Here is a 20,408-nt window from a genome sequence, read left to right on the forward strand (position 1 = left end):
GCCTGCTACTGTTAGAAAAGCAGGTCAAGAGAAGTCAAAACTCATGAAAGTGACATGAGTTAACAGCAAGCTGTTACAGAAGTTTGTATTTAAAAGGTAACAGCAAACTGATGTTTTTGAAGAAGAAAACGCCACATTTTTCATTTTGAACTGACATTTGCTATCTATTTTTAGCTTTTTTTCTGTTTTATGATACCTTAGATCTCAAAATAAAAAGCTGAAATTCAAACACACAGTTTCCTTTTTGTTCCAGAAAATTAATTTTAGAAGCATTCATTTAGAAATTCAGGTGTTCAGTTTTCATCCTAATTTAAACAAAGTAAGATTTTGAAAATTTTATAAACCTACATAATTATCATGGTTATAACTAGCTCTACTTTTAACTGATCACAGCTCACAAATATAGAAGTCAAAAGATTTCTCAGACCCTGCATTTACAGAGTCAAAACAATGAACAGTTTTTACCTTAATTTGCTCTTAGATAGAAAAGGTTTTTAATGTTTATATTTAAACCAATTTTCATATGTAGTAGAATTTTCTATGTATGTCTGAAATAATATCCCTTTAAAGTCATTAGTATAGAGAAAAATAGAAAGGCATCCCTGAATGCTCTACTATGAGGAACTCAGATTGTCCATCTTGAAATTAGTCACTCAGGAAACAACTCAGAAAATTAAAACCTGATATGGTAAGGAAAGTAGATATCCTACTGGTGTTTGTCTTCTACCAGATGAAGAGGAAATAACTGTCCTTGAGTCAGCAGCTAAGTGCTGTGGTTATTCAGTTTATATATCATACAATTGCAAAGAAGTATGACCTGATTTTGTGGCAAACCACTTCCCCCAGAAATCCCACACAAATCTCCCTGGGGGAGGTGGGGAAATAATGAGAATGACCAGTTTGAGCCCTTACTACTTAGGTCAGTGGAGTTAAACCTGACTTACTCCAGTATGAGGTATACATCCAAGTTCAACAATGTTGCATTTACAGCTTTATGCCATTTTAATAATTGAACCCTGAACCATATCCAGGTGACTTTAGCCAGAGATTTTCAGAGTATGAGATGTATAGGCACCAGAGAAAGGAGAGTGTATTTTGTATCAAGTCAGAGTGAAGGCACCAAGCATCTCTAGTGCTCAGCACAGCTGTTGGCTCTGGTGCATCTGTGACATTTCTAAGAGTGGGGAGTTCATTGCTCCCTCTTATGATGCACCTCCTCTTTGGAAGGTATGTTTTGTGAGCTTTGGCACCAATGGTCATTTCTGGGACAGACATCCAAGACAAGTCAGTCAATGTCCGAATCCAGAACATGACACTTACCTTCAGTTCTAAAAGAGCTGACACGAGTAATTGGTAAGGGATAAAAGAATGAAATTAGCTCTACAGACACCAATCTTCCATGTGTCAGCTGCACAACCCTAGTTTATAGTGCTGGAACACAGATTGGCAAACTTGAAAAGACAACTGGACAGTCTCACTTGCATGCAATGCACATCTGCTCTCAGTTTGTCACAGTACAGCCCGATAGTCTTTGCTGTTCTTTCTTGTATTATATTGGAGGTTGTAGTGAGCTTCCCACTGTAATACCCCAGTGCTTGGAAAGCAGCAAAATAAACCAATGCGGCATTTGACATTACGTTCAAAAAACAACCACTACCATCCTCAGGTATTTTTCATCTTCAGAAATGGTTTTGGTATATCCATAATACTTAGGAACCTCGAACATCCTATAAAACAGAACCAGGCTTACAACAAGTTGGGGAGAGATATTTAAGCATATAAATCCTACTTAGATGCCTAATTCTTGCTCACTTCCTATAAATACCTTTGCGGATTTGAGCTTTACTAATCTTAACACGAGTTCAATAAGAGATTAGGAGGACTGCAAACTCCAGCTCAGGAGACTTTAAATGTTATCTCCTATTAGCACATAGATAGGTCCCAGCTCTACTATTTCAAGTTTTATAAGAAGTACTCAAAGGACAACCTCCAGAAAAGGCCTTTCTCACTCAAAGAGATCACATCTCAGACAATTCATACAATATTAGACTGAACAACAGGAGAAACATCACATCAATCAACTGTGATACAATTTCTGTAGAGCAGCAATTTATACATGAGAAACTGACTTCCCATACCAAGAGTAAAGGAACAAAAAATAAGGTACCAAAGAAACACAAAACAGCCTTACCTCAGCGTGAACTGATCTTCTGTTGAATTTTTAGCAACAGATACAAGGAAAGTCAAAATGTCACCTTGCTTAACAGTCTTTGGTGCATACTGGATGGCAATATTATTATCCAATCTCATTTCATTTAAAGAAGGGCCAGCATGTGTCTGGTAAAGGAAAACACTTCCAATCCTCTGCAAGGGAGGTCCTGACTCATCAATGTCATTGCGCCCTGGTCGGATCCCATTACTTTTCCTTACATCCTCCTTGGTGCATTCCCCTTTCTCGTCTCCTGGTTGTATGGCATAGTAAAGCTCCACAGGGCTCCCTTCAGAGTGATCCATTGGTTTTTTACGGCCAGCAACAACCGTGGGGGGGTTAAACCAGCTTGGCAGGAGCTCCAGCTCTGCCACACACAACCCCAGATCCCCTTTCAGCCTGCAGCTGCCTCTGACTTCCCGCGTCTCTCGAAAGGCAAACACCCGCAGGCAGGGCAGCCGCTCCGTGGTGCTGTAGTCATCCCAGTCCCTGCCCACAATGTAGAACAGGACCTGGACTTTGGGCTTGCTCGGGTAAATTTTGTCGCTCATTATGAAGGCCTTAAGTTTCCAATTAAAGGAGAACTTGTTAGTAGATGCAAATGGATTTGAAGACAACATTAAGTCCTGGGGCACTACTTGTTCAATGGAAAAAGGTCCATAGCTGGCATTTAACACAGGTGGCCTCTTGGATTTGTAGATCAGAAAGGATTCCACTCGGGACTGCAAGCTAGAATTCCTCATAATATCCTGGTTGGCTTCCTTAAGAAAGAAGGAAACATCTGCATTGTGGATACGATAGGTCACAGGCAAGTAAGTTGGCAGTAAAGAAAATCTCTGTATACTCTCCAGGATCCCTCGACTCTCAGTCACTGTTGAAAGGAAAGGAGAGTTTAAAGATCAGATCTTCAAGTCATACTGTGATATAACCTTGCTGACTTTACTGAGGGGACTGACAGTGCTGTAGCTGGTATTAGTGGCAATAGCAAGCATCATCAATCTATGCAGAAGTAGCTTAAGTAGCTGATGATTTATCTAGTTAGCTTGGAAAACAATAGGTTATGATATGTTCTACATGGCAGCTAGATTAAAAGAAGTAGCTTGTGTAGGTTTACCTATGCCAAAGGTCATACCTTCACTTGCAATATACATTTATTATTGGAGAGCAAAATTACCCAGTTAGCATCTGCAACATAAGATCGCTGCACAGGCACATTTAAAAAGGAATTTGATCACTAAAACAAGCTGCATTTGTACAGGAAGCCAATGTAATGATTTTTACATCAAATGCTGCACATGGACCACTTAGAGTTCACATCAACTTTCTTTTCAGCACTCTCAAGCAATACGTGGACTTTAAGTGGTTTCCTGCACAAGTCTGCATTTCACTTTAGGAGTAGTTAGCACAATAACCATTTACACAAAAGCTACCTTACAGCACTCTGGTACTAGAGGATTTCAAAAAGACCTTTATTTGCATCCAATTTATTGTCCCTTCTATTTCTCTTCATCTATGAAAGGAGGTTTTTCTTCTGTAAATAACTATCAGGATTCACGCCACTGTTGTTGCCTAACCCTACACTGTTCCTTAATACAGCTGCATTATCTGTACACTGTACATCGCTGCACACTGAAAGAACAATTTCAATGACACTGAGCCTCTCTTACTGCAAGATATCTGTTGTAACTGTGCCATCGAGCAATTACCTGAGGCAGGCTATCATATTAAAGAATAAGCTCTCCATCTTTCTAGGAACTGTCAGTCCCAAAGAGCAAAGACATACACTGTTATAAAATACAGATGCAAATACAACATGTCGTTTCCTCTTTGAACATCTGACCTTCATGCTTACGTCTTCACACCCTAATTGTGAAATAAATTGTGGTTTTTTTCCATAGAAAGTTCAAATCCTTACCCTTATTCAAAAAACTGACAAAGGGTTACCACAGATGGCATTCAAAGACAACCCAGTTTCCCAAGCTCTAGTCCACAAATGCTTTATTATACCTTATTTTTTGTTTGGCATCTGACCTAAATGTTTATTTGCTTGTCAAGTACTGTGGTGGCCTAAACTGATGTCAGTTACTGCTAGTCACCATTTATATACTGCAATTCATTGCAAATCCTGGAAGAGGCTTGTTATCTTCAAATCCTATGGGAAGGCATTGTTAGCTCCTAAAAACCTCTGATTTCAGACTGTAAAAGCCTCTGATTTCAGACCGTAAAAGCCTCTGATTTCAGACCGTAAAAGCCTCTGATTTCAGACTGTAAGTGTTCACCAAAACCAATATGGAAAATGCCTCTCAGAGCAACAATCATCTTATCTACCTATGGACTGTATAACTTGCAAGAGCAGAAGCCTGTCTGATGCTACCCATAGCCAGCATGTCAATCAAGGCACCTCCATAACAAAGCAGTTAAGGCAGAAGATCTCGCTGTGCCATAGACTTTGTCCAATCTCAGACAAGTTGCTTTTCCTGTGCTGCTGTTCCATGTCCAACAAATAAGGGTATTACTATTTATTTTCCCTCACCCTTTGTCTGTGTGGGCTGCAAATGCAACAGACTTATTTTACTATTCATATGAGAACATCACCTACAATAACAAGGTTGTGATCTCAGTTAAGGTCTCCAGGCACTAACGTCACGCAAAATAATAAACTGGAAAACTGGAGCAAAGAAATTTCTATATGGAAAAGCAAAACCAGCTGTCCATTAAAAAAAAAAACCAACAAAAAAAACAGCAACAAAGTCACACAAACACAAAAAAAACCTTATCACAAAAAAAACAAACCAAAATACAAACAAACCATAGATAAGGGTGGGCATCATTCATCTGTAAGAGAGAAGGAACAAATCTCAGAATTGAAGAGGCCAGGAAGAAAGGACTGCAGAGTAGAGTTTAACAGTTTTGAAAATCTTTCTCTCCAGCTTGAAAACCTGAAATTCCTCTCTCAATAAACAACTAAAATAAAACCTTACTTTCAAAAGTTTAATTAATGTCAACTCTTAAACCCCACCTGGAATTAGAACTAAATTCCATCTGAAGAATTGGGAAAATGGCCTCAGCACACACTATCATATGAGACTGTAAATCACAACAGCAATAAAAGGCTGAAGTCCCGTGATCCCTAGAGGTGGAAAATTCAGTTTTGATCTTGTTTGAATTTAAAGAAAGTCAGACCCAAGGCTTTTCTGCTTGTTTTTAATCAAGAGTAAACTGCAGAGATTCTTTGCATGCAAATCCACCCTTTATTTTAGCCTTTGTCTTTTCAGCATTCAGTTCCCACTCTCTCTCCAGATATTCACTGAGAGTAGATGAAGTTTTTAAAGACCTTTTTCTAGATAATCCTCCAACAAAGATTTCTAACAACTCTAAATGGCTTTGCTAGTACTTAGGAGTTGCAGGGATGCATCTCTCCTATCCAGCCCTAAGGCGAAATCTGTTCTGCTGTTGTACTCCTCAGATCACCAAGCCCATAACAGCATTTCTCCATCTAATGTCCCATTTATAAATTCCCCACTCATTTTGTACTCCTCCCAACAGCTTGGCAAAGCACCATTAAACACAGTGAGGCATCAAGGAGGCAACTTAGAGAGAGAGAGGCAAAAAACTCAGGGTATTCAATTTTTTATTTCCCTTATTTTGATTGCACCTCCCTCCCTTGCATTCCACAGGGAGAAGTACATTATTTTTATATTAAAACTAACAGAGTGTTTCGCCTCATAATTTTTAATCATTTATTTTAGTGCTTAATTATCTAAGGGATTAAACATATTCCCTCTGTATTTCCCATCTCCACAGGACAATGTTCCTCAGAGTTTGTAAATCAATGACTCTTCAGAATAGGAGAGCAACACAAATTAAAAAAAACAGAAGGTGAACTGCCTATTAAAAAAAGGAAACAATCTCACCAGATAGAGCAGGGTCCATTGGTTTTTAAATTTTGGGGCAATGGCAAACTGGCCTGCTCGCTGTTGCACTTCCCCTACTATCAAGCTGTGGACGTGCACTGAATATGAATTGGCTTATGCTGGAAGCTGACAGCAGCTTTCCAAACAGCCAAAGGCCAAAAATTCAAACAATTTTACACTTTTATCTAGGGAGAGTTATAATCAGCACAAACAGAAAAAAAATCTCAAAAACTACACTGAGCTCTGCGGTACCATCTGGATTTTGACCGTGAAAGTTTATTAGGGATTCTGAAGGATAGGAAATTAAAAACAAAAACAACTATCAGCATCCTTAATTGCAACCATGACTATTTTTGTAAAAGTTATGCGTGTTTTTACAAAGGCACAATTGCAGAAGATTAGAGATTTGTGTGTTATTGGGTGAGACCCAGCGTAAAGGTGGAGTTTTAAAGATTTAAGTCATATCATCTACCCTAAATATGGCATCAGACCTCTACCATCATAATCAAAATTCCACAGGAATAACCCACCTGAGTAAATAAGACAAGAATCACACAGTGAATCTCTCAGTTTAAATATGTCAAACAAAATAAAGGATGGGTAACTGAAGTGATGTTAAGGAAACAACATCAAGACAAAAAATAGTTAAATTTGGGAACTGCAATTTATCTTTACTGTACCCCTATATCTGAAGGCTTGTCTACATGGGGAACTTGGCAGTAGAATAACCAAGAGCAAGAGTGCAGTACATTAACTAGCTTTACTTGTTCTCTGTGTGGATGTATGGCACAGGGGATGTCATACTTTGCGTCAATAGAAAAAGCAATAGTACCAGATTAAAACAAATTTCTAGGAGTTTAATCTATCCATGTAGGGATAGATTCCTATGATCCACAGAGATCCAGGCAACTTTCAATTTATTAGTTGTGGCAAGCTGTAAGATCAGTTTCTCTTAAGCTGAGTCATTGCAGAGGAAAAAAAAAGAGATTCTTCCAGAGGACCACAGCAAGCAATGACTCACAGCACTACTGAATCTTGAGGGGCTGACTCTCAATTGGAGTAAACCACTTCACTGCAAGGTCTGGTGAAGACAATCTGCTGCAACTGCAGAGTGGTGGTACAGCATTCTGGATTAAGGACATGATCCCCAACAGTTTGAAGCAAACCAATAAAATCTAAATTTGGTGCTGTGCTTATGCCAGGAGCTATTATTTCTCAATCTCTTACAACTATGTCTGTATTTGACCTCTCATGCTGTGAATGGTTTGCTGAGGATTTCAATCAGTGGCCACCTGGGAAGAGATGCTGTAGTAGGGTGGTTTTCTTTCCTCTCTCTTTCGTAAATCTTCCCCTGACTGACACTGTTTAAAAAAAGCCTGTCATTGATGGAAGAAGCAAATTCTTTGCAGGTCAGTGAATTTGAAAAAAATCCAGAAAAAGGCAGCATATTCAGCCTCCTCTCGCACAGCCAAAGCTTATGCATATGATATATCCCTGAACATGACATTGTAAACATGCTGCATTTACCTTCCAAAAGGTCATACTGCTTTCTTCATTAGGCTACTAATTTTGTACTGCAGTCTGGCTAAAAATCTTAAATCTTTATTTCTTTAACATCATGTAACAGCAGCTCTCAGTCAATGACAAAAACACTATTCATAGCTCAGTTTTACTGTGAAGTTATTGACCATGGCTTCAGAAAATTGAAGAAATCTGCCAGACCACTAACTTCATTCTGCATTGCCAGATCCTTAGGACTTCATTGCCCTAACAGTTACTTTATTTTTAAAACTCTTCAATCTATTATCATCCAGCATTCATGAGAAATAAACCACTCTTCCAATCAATTAGATAACGCTAATATTTAAATAAAAAAAAAAAAATCACCTTTTTCTTGTAGATTGAAGGGAACAACTTCTTAGGACAATTGCCTTACCACCTGCAAGTGCAGACTGGTAATGCAATAGATGAAGTTTGTTGCTGTATCTTGAGGATTGAGATAAGTGTTTCTTTTCAGTTTGGCCAGAAATTTTATGGCTTTAGTTAGTTTCAGCTGCTCTTGAATCTTCTGAACATTTTTGCTCTCCTAGGGTTGTTATGCATTGGAATGTGTTTTAGCCAAAAATCTCTTAAAAAAAAAATCTGCTAGTGTGATCTATTTCTAGATATGGAAACTAATGTCACAAGGATGTCTGCTCCAAATAAACTTCATGCTCACTTTTGGAAAATTAAGACATTTCAGTCTTAACCTAGTTAAGTGGCTGAATCCACTAATGCTCAAAAGTGATGCAGGTTAAAGCTAAGCTATAAACATTGTGAATACCATCCCGAGGTGTATCTCAGTCAGTTGTTAACAGAGGGATGATCTATTCTGCCAGTATATGCCACTTTCTATGGACAGAGTCAATTAAGACTGTCACATGAATATCTGAGTAGGATCATTTCCATCTTATAGGATTTGTTGGTTGCTTGTCATATTCCTTCCCCAGGTTCAAGCATCCTTCTGTGCAGACCTTACACATGAATAGACAAAACTGGAGCTTTCTGAGGATGACTTACTGTGTTCCCTCTTTTGCCAGTCTTGTGGCAGCTTCAATTTGCTTAAAACAATTAGCACCGCATTTTCAAGCTTTTGATTAAGTGCTATGCTTTATTGAGAACAGCTTTATGACACAGTGACAAACTGATGGGGGGATTTGATCTTAGACAGAAAGAAAGGCAATACAAGCTTTACAGCAGTTGCTCATTTTGCTTGTTTAAAAGCAATAAAGTTGTTCATTGGTTACGCTTTGCAGTGGTGCTCAACAGAAGTCCAGAGAGAGGGAGCACTGTAGATACAGAACAGCAGAGCGCAATAGGTTGTAAAGAACATCAATAGCTCAGATGCATTGGAGGGCAACAAATGAAACCCACAGGAAGAAACACACTGCACCACATGACCAAAAACCTGCAAACCCACCCAGGACGTTACTGCAGATGGTTTTCTTTGAAACCTTTTTCACACAGCCACACAGCTAATCTGTGCAGTAACAGACAGTAAAGTATTTTAATAAACACATGACTCTATCCCACAAATATCCACATTGAAAATTGCATGCTGCAGTCATTCCCTGACAAGAAATTAAACCAAAAGCTGCAAGATTAATTTTCTGTTAGGTTATATTATGTTATATGCGTTCAAAAGTGAACCGCTTGGTATCCAGTTGGACATGCTAGCTTTCTTCCCTAGTTAGCATCTCATTTTAGCATTGATTCTGGGAATTTAATTATATTATTAAACCTTTATTACTTCTGCGACCAGAAGCCTTAACTGAAATCAGACTTCATCACAAGGAACAGTATTTGCCTGAAAAAATCTACAATTCAAGTTAATAGGTAAGGTTTTAAGAACTGGAAATTGATGCCAAAATAGTGATGGGATTTACCAAAAGCCATAAAGCCAGCATACATTCAGGGCTAGAAACCAGTCATAAATCACTAATTCCTCTGTGTAGCCAGTATTCAACATGAACATTTCAAAAAGATTTTCAACAGCTGCTTTTTGATAAAACCTGGAAATGTAAGGGAGGGTTGAGGACTAAGTCAGCCAGATTTTCCTGTAGTCTTCCACTACTTCATCATATCAGCCAAAAAAAGAAAACTCTTGTTCAACAGCTCTGCCACCAACAGATAACAGAAGAAGCTGAGCCATTGCATCTCTAGCACAGAGGTACAGCGTGACAGTGAGCTCCTGCCTACACTTCACAGGAACAGCGCAACAGGTAAGTTTTCCTATCCTGGATGTGACCTATTTCTTACAACAAAGTATTTCCTTATGACGTTATTGCACGTAAAAACATTCGGTGATCGCATTGTTCTCTACGCAGCTGTATAACACATAAGGCTGAAATAACAATTGACGCATTACTATCACTAGTCACACTGGAGCACGGATTTGCCATCATTCTTTGCCTACTTGCTTGGAAGAGGAGTATCAGAGTCCCATCTTCCATACCAGTACAGAAATAAAAGAATCCAGCCTATCTGGCAGCAGGAACCCTAATCTTTCCTTCTAGCGTTGTCACACCATTAGAGAACAGTTTCCAAAAAAATTCTCACGCTTTCAGTACCACCACCATCGTTCTAAAGGGCAAGTATTAAATGAACAGCTATGAGGCTAAATCAATGTGTCACAAATACGAAAACAAAAATAGAACCCTGGAACCCAAGAGTCATGCATTTATCTGTAGTAAATGAAAGAGAAAAAAGGCTTCAAAGCCAAAAGTCACCAATTTCTTTTTAAGCCCTTTCCTTATTAGCGTTTCAGACTGCTCTGCCTGCTTCACTTTACAACATTCCCTGTAACCGTTTCATCCTTGGGAAATTATCATTCTTCTCTGATAACAATGCTGTTCCCAACCTGTCAACATCCTCCCTTTTCCCCAAGTTATTACAACTCTTGTTCCAGTTCTTCATGTCTGTGCAGAGCTTGTTACAAAGCAAGGGAAAGATTACGGGAACATCAATGCCACAGACTATGTAGAAGAGTTTCTTTGTAAAAAGGTGACTCCTCATTTCTTGTAAGAGAATTTTAAAGAAGTTGGAGTATTGTTAGAGAGTGCAGCACATATTAAGTGACAGTCACAAAGTAGATGCTGAATAAAGCAAATTAAACTGTGCACAGATGCAGACAAATCATTCGTACCATCATTTCTAAGAGGAATACATACTTGCAAACCATTCTTTTTATGAAACTATCAAGCATTGCTACCGCAGTCAGAAACAGAAAGAATTTTTAATTGCCAAGTCCTGCAAGGAAGAAAGTACTCTGACACAATGTGCTTAAACTTCATGAGAATATTCCTGTGAAAGACAAGTCGGTTAATGCTTTGCTGAAACAGAAGCTGGACTCCTTTTCAAGAGGCAATGTTACAGCCTGCCCATCAAAGCATGTCTTGACCACTTTTGCTTCTGTGTTATCAATCCTGCTAGATTGCTCCTCTTGAGCAATCTTGTAGTCCATCTTGCAATTTCTCTATTAACTCCACAAAGAAGATTCCATGACCTAAGTGGAAAAGGAAGAAAACCTCCTAATGAAATATAGTATGAAATTCACCCCAGAAGGGTCTCCAGATTCAATACTGAATCAGAAAACAAGAAATAAACCTGCAGAGCGATCCTCAATTAAGAAATCTACTCCATCTTTAGTGATGTACCATTTGGCCCACATCAAAGAACTGTCACTCAAAGGCTTCAAGGACTCTGGCTCAAGCTTCTGATTTTATCTAAAGGGGGGCAAGTAAATCTGGATGATAGACTTTGTAACTACTATCACTGTATCCCAGAGCAAGTACACACTGTCAAGTGTGTGACTGGACCGTTCAACTGCTGTGACCATGACAGTGTTATTTATGCTCGAGTGGGTCCAGAGGAGGGCCATGAAGACAATCAGGGCTGGAGCACCTCCTCTATGAGGACAGGCTGAGAGAGTCAACGTTGTTTATCCTGCAGAAGAGAAGGTTCTGAGGAGACTTTATAGCAGCCTTCCAGTACCTAAAGGGGGCCTACAGGAAATACGGGGAGGGACCCTTTAACAGGGAGTGTAGTGGTAGGACAAGGGGTGACAGTTTTAAACTGAAAGAGGGTAGATTTAGATTAGCTGTAAGGAAGAAGTTCTTCACTGTGAGGGTGGTGAGGCACTGGAGCAGGTTGCTCAGAGAAGTTGTGGATGCCCCATCCCTGGCAGTGTTGAAGGCCAGGTTGGATGGGGTTTGGAGCAACCTGGTCTGGTGGAAGGTGTCCCTGCCCATGGCAGGGGGGTTGGAACTAGATGATCTTTAAGGTCCCTTCCAACCCAAACCATTCTGTGATTCTGTGTTGTCAATGGGATGTCACTAGACCACAATGACTTATGTGGTCTCTCCACACAATCTCTTTCACACAGCAACTCCAAGTTTGATTTTACAGAAAAATTTAGAAGTCAAAAACATTCAGAAAATGGTCTTCTAGAAAGAAAGCTCTTGCTCCACCAAAGCAACTGTCACCACAGAAACAATCCTCGGTCTTAACATGAGCAACTATATGATGCTTCAAAGGCAGGGCAATAAACTAAAACCAAAAGGAATCTACCAGTGTCACAAGCCTGCCTGTCAGGAACTCCTTGTGGACTGTCATAAATGATAAGTCTGAAAGTTGAATCATGACATCAAAGGATTTTCATGCCTCCATGTCTGGAGCGAGAGCCGGCATCTGATCTTGGCATGCATAAACTTATATGCATGACTCCAAGGATCATTAAAGCTCATATACTCATCCAGCACTTTTCATACTTTAACTCTGTTATTTGACTTGATGGGTTTGTAAGTACTCATCCTTGATACACATCCACAGATGCAGATTGTACCCCCAGTTGCTGTATCAATCCAGGAATTCCAGTTGCTTTAATGGGCCTGATTATCAGTCACATAAGGTCTTTCTGACAACAGCACTATAGTCTGATGACACAATATTTTCTTTGAATATCCCATTTTACTGAAGTTTGAAGAAACTTTTGTAAATTAATCATTGATGTCAGGACAGACTAAACCTCATCATTCATTAGGAGAGAGATGAACAATCCTGAAGTTATTTTATTATTCACATTGACAGACAGATAAAGAAATCATTTAAATAAAAGGGCCGCAGAGGAACACATATGCCTTTATATTACCAAGTGATACAAAAATGATCAGAGAAAGATCATATAACAAAGGCAAGTTCCCACCTGAAAAGGCAGCAAAGTAATAATTCCAGAGAAACGTATTAAGATAAAAGGATATGGCACTGTCTCACACAAGATCTGATGTCAGCCTGAACATGAAAGGGCAAAGCAGTGATGGGGACCACAAAGTTTACAGTAAGAAAAAAAAGGAAAAAAAACCCAACCCAAACCCACAGTCATGTTAACTACGGGTGCATAGGGAAAGAGTGGCTAGGAAAAATTTTCTGACACTCCAGATGCAAAACATCAATAATCACACAGAGGGCTGTCCCCAATCCATCAGCTGCATGTGATGAAGGAGTAAAAGATACTAGACACGGTAAGATGCATCACTCCCTTAAGCATGTCATTGCTTACAGCAGTGAGCTTTCATCACTAGACTCACTGGGCCATCTGGACACACACCATCTCTTGGCCTTTTCTTCCCATTTTGATGCATTTATTTAATGAAACATAAAAAGATAGAATCTCTCTTTAATGAAAATATTACTAGGCTAGGTGCTATCCACTTATGGCACCCTAATGGTGAAAGAACTAAGAGAAAAGGGCTTCAGTGTTTAACATACTGAAAGATTTCTCAAGCTTTCAATGGCAATAGTTTGTGTCTCCCTTTCTGCCCCACCTCACCTCCTATGCCTCTACTTGCAAAGGAAGAAAGAATCAATGAAGATTTAAAAATTAAAAACCAAAACAAACACACACCCTAACCCCCCAAAAACCCACAAACTTAGAAAGCTGGAATTCTTGCCAGGAGTATCTTGACTTAAATACTATTTCTAGTGTGCTTATGTTTAGGAACCAGTAGAAGTAAAGTAAGGCTGGGTAGTGAGGGATTGCAGAGTGCCAGGAGTCCAACATCAGTTCTCAAATTCCTCATGACAGAGGCAGAAATACAGGACCACACGTGCAACAGCCTTATACCACTTAAACAGACTCTATTCAGACAATCAGTAGTCAATCAGATTCTGCCTCAAATGTCTGCAAAATTCCCCCTTCATTTTCTGCAAGGATACCAGGGACTGTGTGGTGACTGCAGTTCTGCTACCAGGCCATTATTGACAGGAAGAAAAAAATTGTAAGCATTAAATTAACACATGATTCAGCAAAAGTAATAGGCCAGTTTCTGCTGCTGGCCTTTTATGAGACAAGCCATGTCTATATACCCTAATCCAATTCCAGTGGAATGTGAAATGCAGCACAAAAGTGTTTGTGGCTGCTGGCTGATCATTCTCCCCCTCCAGACTATGTTTTTTTAAAATTCATTTTAAATTTGTTAATCCATATTGTCTCTACATCTTGCTGTAGGCTCTATACCTAACACTGAATTTGTACAACCAACAATTACAATATTGATCTTCTATTGCTACATTCACTAACAAGATAAAAGGGTTTTTTGGGGTGGGGTTTTTTTGTTAAGTCTTTTTAAAACACCACCAGAATACTGGTACATGCAGTAGATTTCGAGGAATGTCAATAAAACTAGCAATATATCACTAAATACATACCCATTTTACATTCATTAAAGAAAATGCAACTTAAAAATATTTGAGCGTTTTCTCAGAAGGAAGTGAAGATATTAATGGGTATTTGTACGTGAAAAGTCTAGAAATTGGAGGGCACCATAGAATATATATATGTATGTACACACATGTACACACACAAGCACCGATCCAAGAAAGAATCTGACTTCGGTGGCATGGAACGCAGCCAGAGCTAATTAACACTGCTTCTTGGGTATTTCTATTCTTCACTGTGGTCTCCGATATAGACACACTATGAACATGGGAATGTAGTGTCCTGAATCTATAGGGGTCCTCCTGCTTAGAAGATTCAGGAAACAAAGGTTTAATTCCTGTCCCGAAAAGCTGGTCTAAAACAACGTGTACAGTTCAAATCTGTCAGCAATGACTAATATATCTCACCAACTTTCCCCAAATACAAAGGCTATACTCGTTAATGCAGATGAGTAAGAACTTTTCTCGACATGTTCTTATTAGCTTCTGAATCACAAGGTCTTCTTCCTTCTCATGAAGTTTTCTCTTTGTTACAAGGTATATCTGCAACCCTGACACATTCCCAACCCTTTTTATCTTCTTGTCAACTAAGTAGGAAGCTAAGGTCTCTCAGAAAAAGAATTTGTCTGAAAAAAAGGCACACAAACATCAGAATAACTAACCAGGCAGTTTTTCAGGAGTCTTATTCTGACCGTTGAATGACATCAAACTTCTAGCAGGTCTGCAGCATGCTTACAGATGCTATCTCTAATAGCATCAGGCATGGTATCTTGTCTCTATATATGCCAGAGAGGAAAAATGAGTATGTGCTTTTTTCCAAAGAAAGTTTTGCAGAGCTAACTGAAGCAGTTGTGTGTGCAGCTGGCTATACCTCAGCTGCTTTATCATCCCCAGGAGTATCCATGATAATCCACTCCCAGATGACGACTGAGCAGAAGAGATGATCCGGTCTAAAGCTTTCTGCTAAGTGGCTCCTCTCTTCTCATTCCTCTTTTGCTTCCTCACAGTTGCAAAATTACGCTCGCCCCAACTAGCCAAATTGGGCGGTCATCTCTTCTTTCAGGTGAGATGACTCAGCTCATCTAGATTGGCAGAAATAATCTACTTTTTCCTGGCTCATTTTCTGGTGAATAAGCACATTGTATTGGCTTAGTAAGAGGCAGGCTGAGGTGCCAAGGGCGTGCACTGGAGGGCAGAGTTACACACCAGAGCCCTGCTGTTGGAGAGTGGGACCAATTCCTTCTGGTGGTAGCGGGCTGCTGGATCTTTCCAGATTGTCTAGCAGCTCCTGGAGTCATCGCCATGCAGAAACCTGCATCAGTTCCAAGCTCTTGGCCGATCACAAATATGAAGCTTCTTTCCTGCCCTTGCCTTAGCCCAGGCACAGTGAAGTCAACTACACTGTTGGAATAATAGGTTAGCATGGCAAATCCCCAAATCTTTTTGAGAGACTACTTCTCTGATTTTCCAGTGCAAGAGACACACAACAGATTATGATTCTTTGGAGAGTGCTGATTTATTTACTTAGGAGTTAATTTTTCAACTCTATATAAACCTTAAAGACACAAGCAGAATTTCACTGCAAGTCACTAACCAGGCCAAGTACTTTTAAGTACCTTTGAAAGTCTGACTTGCTCTTATACAGGGCTGTGAATTTTTATTATTTTTCAAAAACAAAGCCAGTTTGCAATTTGACAGTTTATTTTGTAATGAAATATTTTACTGCTTTAGAAACGTATTTTACAGACATATAGCATATTACTGTATCTTTAAAATTCTTTCTGTTCTCATTCTGGAAATAAACCAGTATGCTATTCTCTCAACTTCCTCAAAAGTGTAATAGACAAAAGAGTTAAGAGGATTGAAATTATCATTTTATAGCCCCATAATATTCTTTTTCCCTATCCAGGCAAACTCCAAATGGCATGAACTCCTGAACTTACCTGGTATTAATTCAACTAAATCTAGGGAAAGTTCTTTTCTCATGCAAATCTCCAAAGTCTTATTCAGAAACTGATTTCACCTTTTCAAATTATACTCTTTCTCCTCCTTCTCATACCTATTTAAAAGTGGTTTCTAGATAAGGTGATACTGATAGAGATACTACAGTGTTTGACACTCCATAAACACCTAAAAATAGAAAGATAAGCTAGAACTCATTTTTTTTTTCTGCCTGATGAAGTCTCCAATGTTTTCTTTGGGAGTTTGTTCTGTCAATTTTGAGCCAGTTTCACATCTCTTTGCAGATTCTAAAGGTCATATTAAAACCTGCCTCAGCTAAATACCTTGTTTTCTTGAAGCCTGACTAGAAATTGGAATGTTATACCTGGGTGTCACAGCCAGAATCCTCCGAGGAGGATGCCATGGCATGCGGAGCAGAGAACTCTGGCTATTTAATTGCAGGAAAGTTCCTCCTGGAGAATGTGGAGGATGTTTGAAATTCAGCAGCAATAAAGACTGCAGGGGAGCCGCACAAGAAGCGCCGACAGCTCAAGATTATTTTCCCCTACCCTGCAATTATCTTGGATACTTAAAAAATCCCTGCTACTTGGACATGAATAGTTTTGCATTCTAGCCCCACCGAGAAGCTTTGAACAAGAGATTTCAGAAGCACTGGTGAAAAACATACAATAGAAAACTCAGAAACAATAATCCTACATTTGAAACAAATTACAGAGATACTTTCTGCCAAGCAGGTCTTCACACTTATAAAGAGCACAAATTGAAGTCCCTGTCATAGCAAGCTCTTAGAGGCTTGTACTCTGAGCATTCAAAACAATCATCCTCATGAGTGTCTCAGTGCATATTTGCACATGTGAATCCATATGCACATTTGAAATAGTTTAATTCAATTTTAGTGTCTACATTTGTGTGTAGTTAAGAGCAAATCCTACTGCAAGCAAACTTATTAAGTTGTATACATTAAGTCTGTACCAAATGGATTCTACAATTGTATAATTGACTGATGCTTCACATCACTGCTTGTAAATAACAGATTAAAAGATGAATTTCTCTAATTGAATGTCTACAGAATAAAGAGCAGTATCTACGAGGTAGAGCAAAACAGATGGTAGGATTTGTCTGCAAGCAGAAAACCAGCAGAAAGGCATTACCCGATTTAAGTTGCATTTAGAACATGCACTGGCCACTGCATTTTATTCAGTAGGGCTAATTTATAGAACTGATGTCACAGTTTGGAATATTCTACTCTAAATCTGTGTGAATAACTGATTTTTCAGCTGCCCAGCTAAACTAATAAAAACCCCCAAACAATTCTCTCAGATCAATCCAAACTGAAATTCCTTTTTTCACCCCATCACAACAATGGGAAGGAAAAAAAAAATCTAATAAAACCTTAAGAAAGGATTATGTTACACTTTAAAAGTTAAAAAGGAAAAAAATTAAAGCCTCCAACCTTTCTTCTCAAACTCCAGCTTAGGTTTTGAATATTACTTTCACGGGAAAGCTATTCTGTGTCTCCATTTTAACCCACAGCCTTTCTACTAAACTGTCATGTAAAAGAGGTACTGGAATTTTTTTTAATCTAGTACATTCATAATAAAGGCAGGTCATTTAAAGCTTGATATTCATAGGGAAGCACTCTCGAATGTGCTAGCTACCTCTCACTGACCTATTTGGATAATGATCAAATCACTGGATAAATGGAATAAATAGTTGAGCAAATATTTCTATGCCTTGTTACCATGATCCACAAATCACTACCAACTGTTGTATTGTTACATAACAAAGATAAGGATTAAAGCTGTATTTGGAAGAAAACAAATATATAATTAAGACTGAACAGAAAAGTACTGATTACTTAATCTAATTTATGTTACTATTTCTTGTTTCACAAATTAAACTAAGCTTCTTTACATATCTATGCATGCAGTCTACAATTACTTAAGACCCCTTTCGTGGTCTCTGAAAAATGGTTTGAGTTGCTCAAACAAATCACAGAATGTACAGACATTTACTGCCTGGCACTTTAGGAAATATCCAGGAGTAAATCAACCAAGACAAACCACTGCAAGTGAAGAAAAGCAAAAGCATCAAAATGACATATTAAAAGCGTTCTCCCAAATTACATATGGTTCACAGAGGCGCCACATATAAAATTTAAGACTTGAGGGCTTTAAATTGTATAAATAGCAAGTAGCATTACTGATACCCTAGTCACTGAAAGTGAATAACTTTGCATATCTTAAGTCATTTTGATACCTCACTCTTCCACCTGAAGAAGAAAGACAAATCAGATTCATTGGTAATATCTTGGGAGGAGATACTTGTAATAGGTGAAGAATCGCATATACTGTACAGAAATAGGAGAAATGTTTCCAATGAAAAGTTCATCAGATAAAGTGCACATAGCACCCCATGAGAATTAGCAGTGCAAGCAGATTGTGTGCCAAAAAAGTTATATAGCTGGTCCTTTCAGGTTGATATGTCTCTGCTGCATGCGCATGCAGTTCCTTCCTCAGCACAAAAGAACTAAATTCTGTCTAGTTGTTACTGCAATACAACCTAAAAAGTAAATACTTTATACCTGGAGCATCTCTGTGGTTTTATTAGCATTTTTCTGCCTGTTGCTTCCCTAAATCACCTACAATCCACTGTTATGTTGTATTGTGACCACATCAGGACCACAGGATAATTCTGAAGAATAGCTGGACACTGTGCAAGGAAACACACTGTACTTACCATAACCTTCTCTCTCAGGTTAACTAAAGATTTCAGATTGGTTTATCTGCACAGTACCTGTGTTTTTGTTTTGGGAGGGGGCTGTTGTTTTCTTTGTTGTTGTTGCTTTTTTGTTAGTTTGTTTATTTAAAGTACTCATCTCCTGCCAGGATGTTTCAAATTGTTTACATTTAAGAGGATGCACGACCATAAAAGACACACTTAATTTCAGCTCTACTTATTGAAAAGAGGACTCTTCTTGTTTCCTCAACAGAGCACAATGTGATCTCTGTTTAGGAACATGCGTAATTCTATAGGCTGAATAACTGAAGGCAGCAATGTATCACCTTTTTTCATAGATACAAAAATAGTCAACTCCCACCCTTGTTCTTGCAGAAACATCCCTTAAGGCTTATGCCCTCTGGTTTCTTTCAGTCTTTTTAAAGGTCAGGGTCTGACATTTCAACAGTGTTAGAAGTCATTGTCTTCCTTTCTATACGTGCGTCCCTGCTTAAGTGTTATTCCCTTCTAGTCGCAAGGCCCAAGGCAACAAATTACTTCTTTGTAAGAAGACTAGGTCTGGTAAGTGCACTTGGAGACTGATTAAAAATAAGACAAGGCAGCTCAGCTGAAATAATGCTAGGTGGAAAGGGGTTATGCATAAAACCAACAATCCACGGGAAATGTGAACTTAAAATAGAAGATGCACATTTTTCCCCCCACTTAGGTTGAAAAACAAAACAAAAGATGAAGCCAGTCTCATTCACAGACCAGAGTAGATCAGGTCTTTTCTATAATGGCAAGTGGTATATTACCAGTTATTACTAATATTTCAATTTAAATAGTTAGAAATCTCCCTCCATTAAACCATGACAAAAAAAAACCCAAAACAACAACTTACTTTCTTCATAAACAGGATTTGCAGCTTTCACATAACACACTGTCCTTTCAAAGCTGTTGTAACTGGTAACCCAGATCACTAGAAAGCATGAGCTGCTCTTTAAATGAAAAGGGGGACTAAGAGGAAGAACTCTGTATTTAATTAGAACCCACACCAGGGGATGGTTTGGTTAATTGCATGACTTAGCAAAACCCCAAGGCTGCCCTGGGTTAAATTAGTTTTTGAGAGACTTCTATAAGCTTTTATGCTTTTACAGTACTCAGAATACCGTGTGCTCCAGTAATGCCTTTCCTGACATCACCACCTGCCCAGAGTTATTCATTGGAAAATCTCCTATGCAAAAATTCTTTGGAAGTGTCTACCTCCTGACTGAAACTCTTAAATAATACTAAGTGGCCACAGCAACCAGAAAGTCAGGGAGTCACCTTAACAAATTCTTCAGAAAGAATTT

General features: G+C 38.8%; 1 protein-coding gene across 1 annotated transcript in view; it reads right to left on the reverse strand.

Moving 5' to 3' along the window:
* Positions 1-20,408, reverse strand: part of TMEM132D (transmembrane protein 132D) — a 269,075-nt gene that overhangs the window by 201,612 nt on the left and 47,055 nt on the right. The window contains exon 2 of the mRNA XM_075039613.1: positions 2,192-3,080. Coding sequence (XP_074895714.1) covers positions 2,192-3,080 — 889 coding nt within the window. The remainder of the gene's footprint in view (positions 1-2,191; positions 3,081-20,408) is intronic.

This window comes from Buteo buteo, chromosome 11 (assembly GCF_964188355.1).
Source record: "Buteo buteo chromosome 11, bButBut1.hap1.1, whole genome shotgun sequence".
Classification (NCBI taxonomy): Eukaryota; Metazoa; Chordata; class Aves; order Accipitriformes; family Accipitridae; genus Buteo; species Buteo buteo.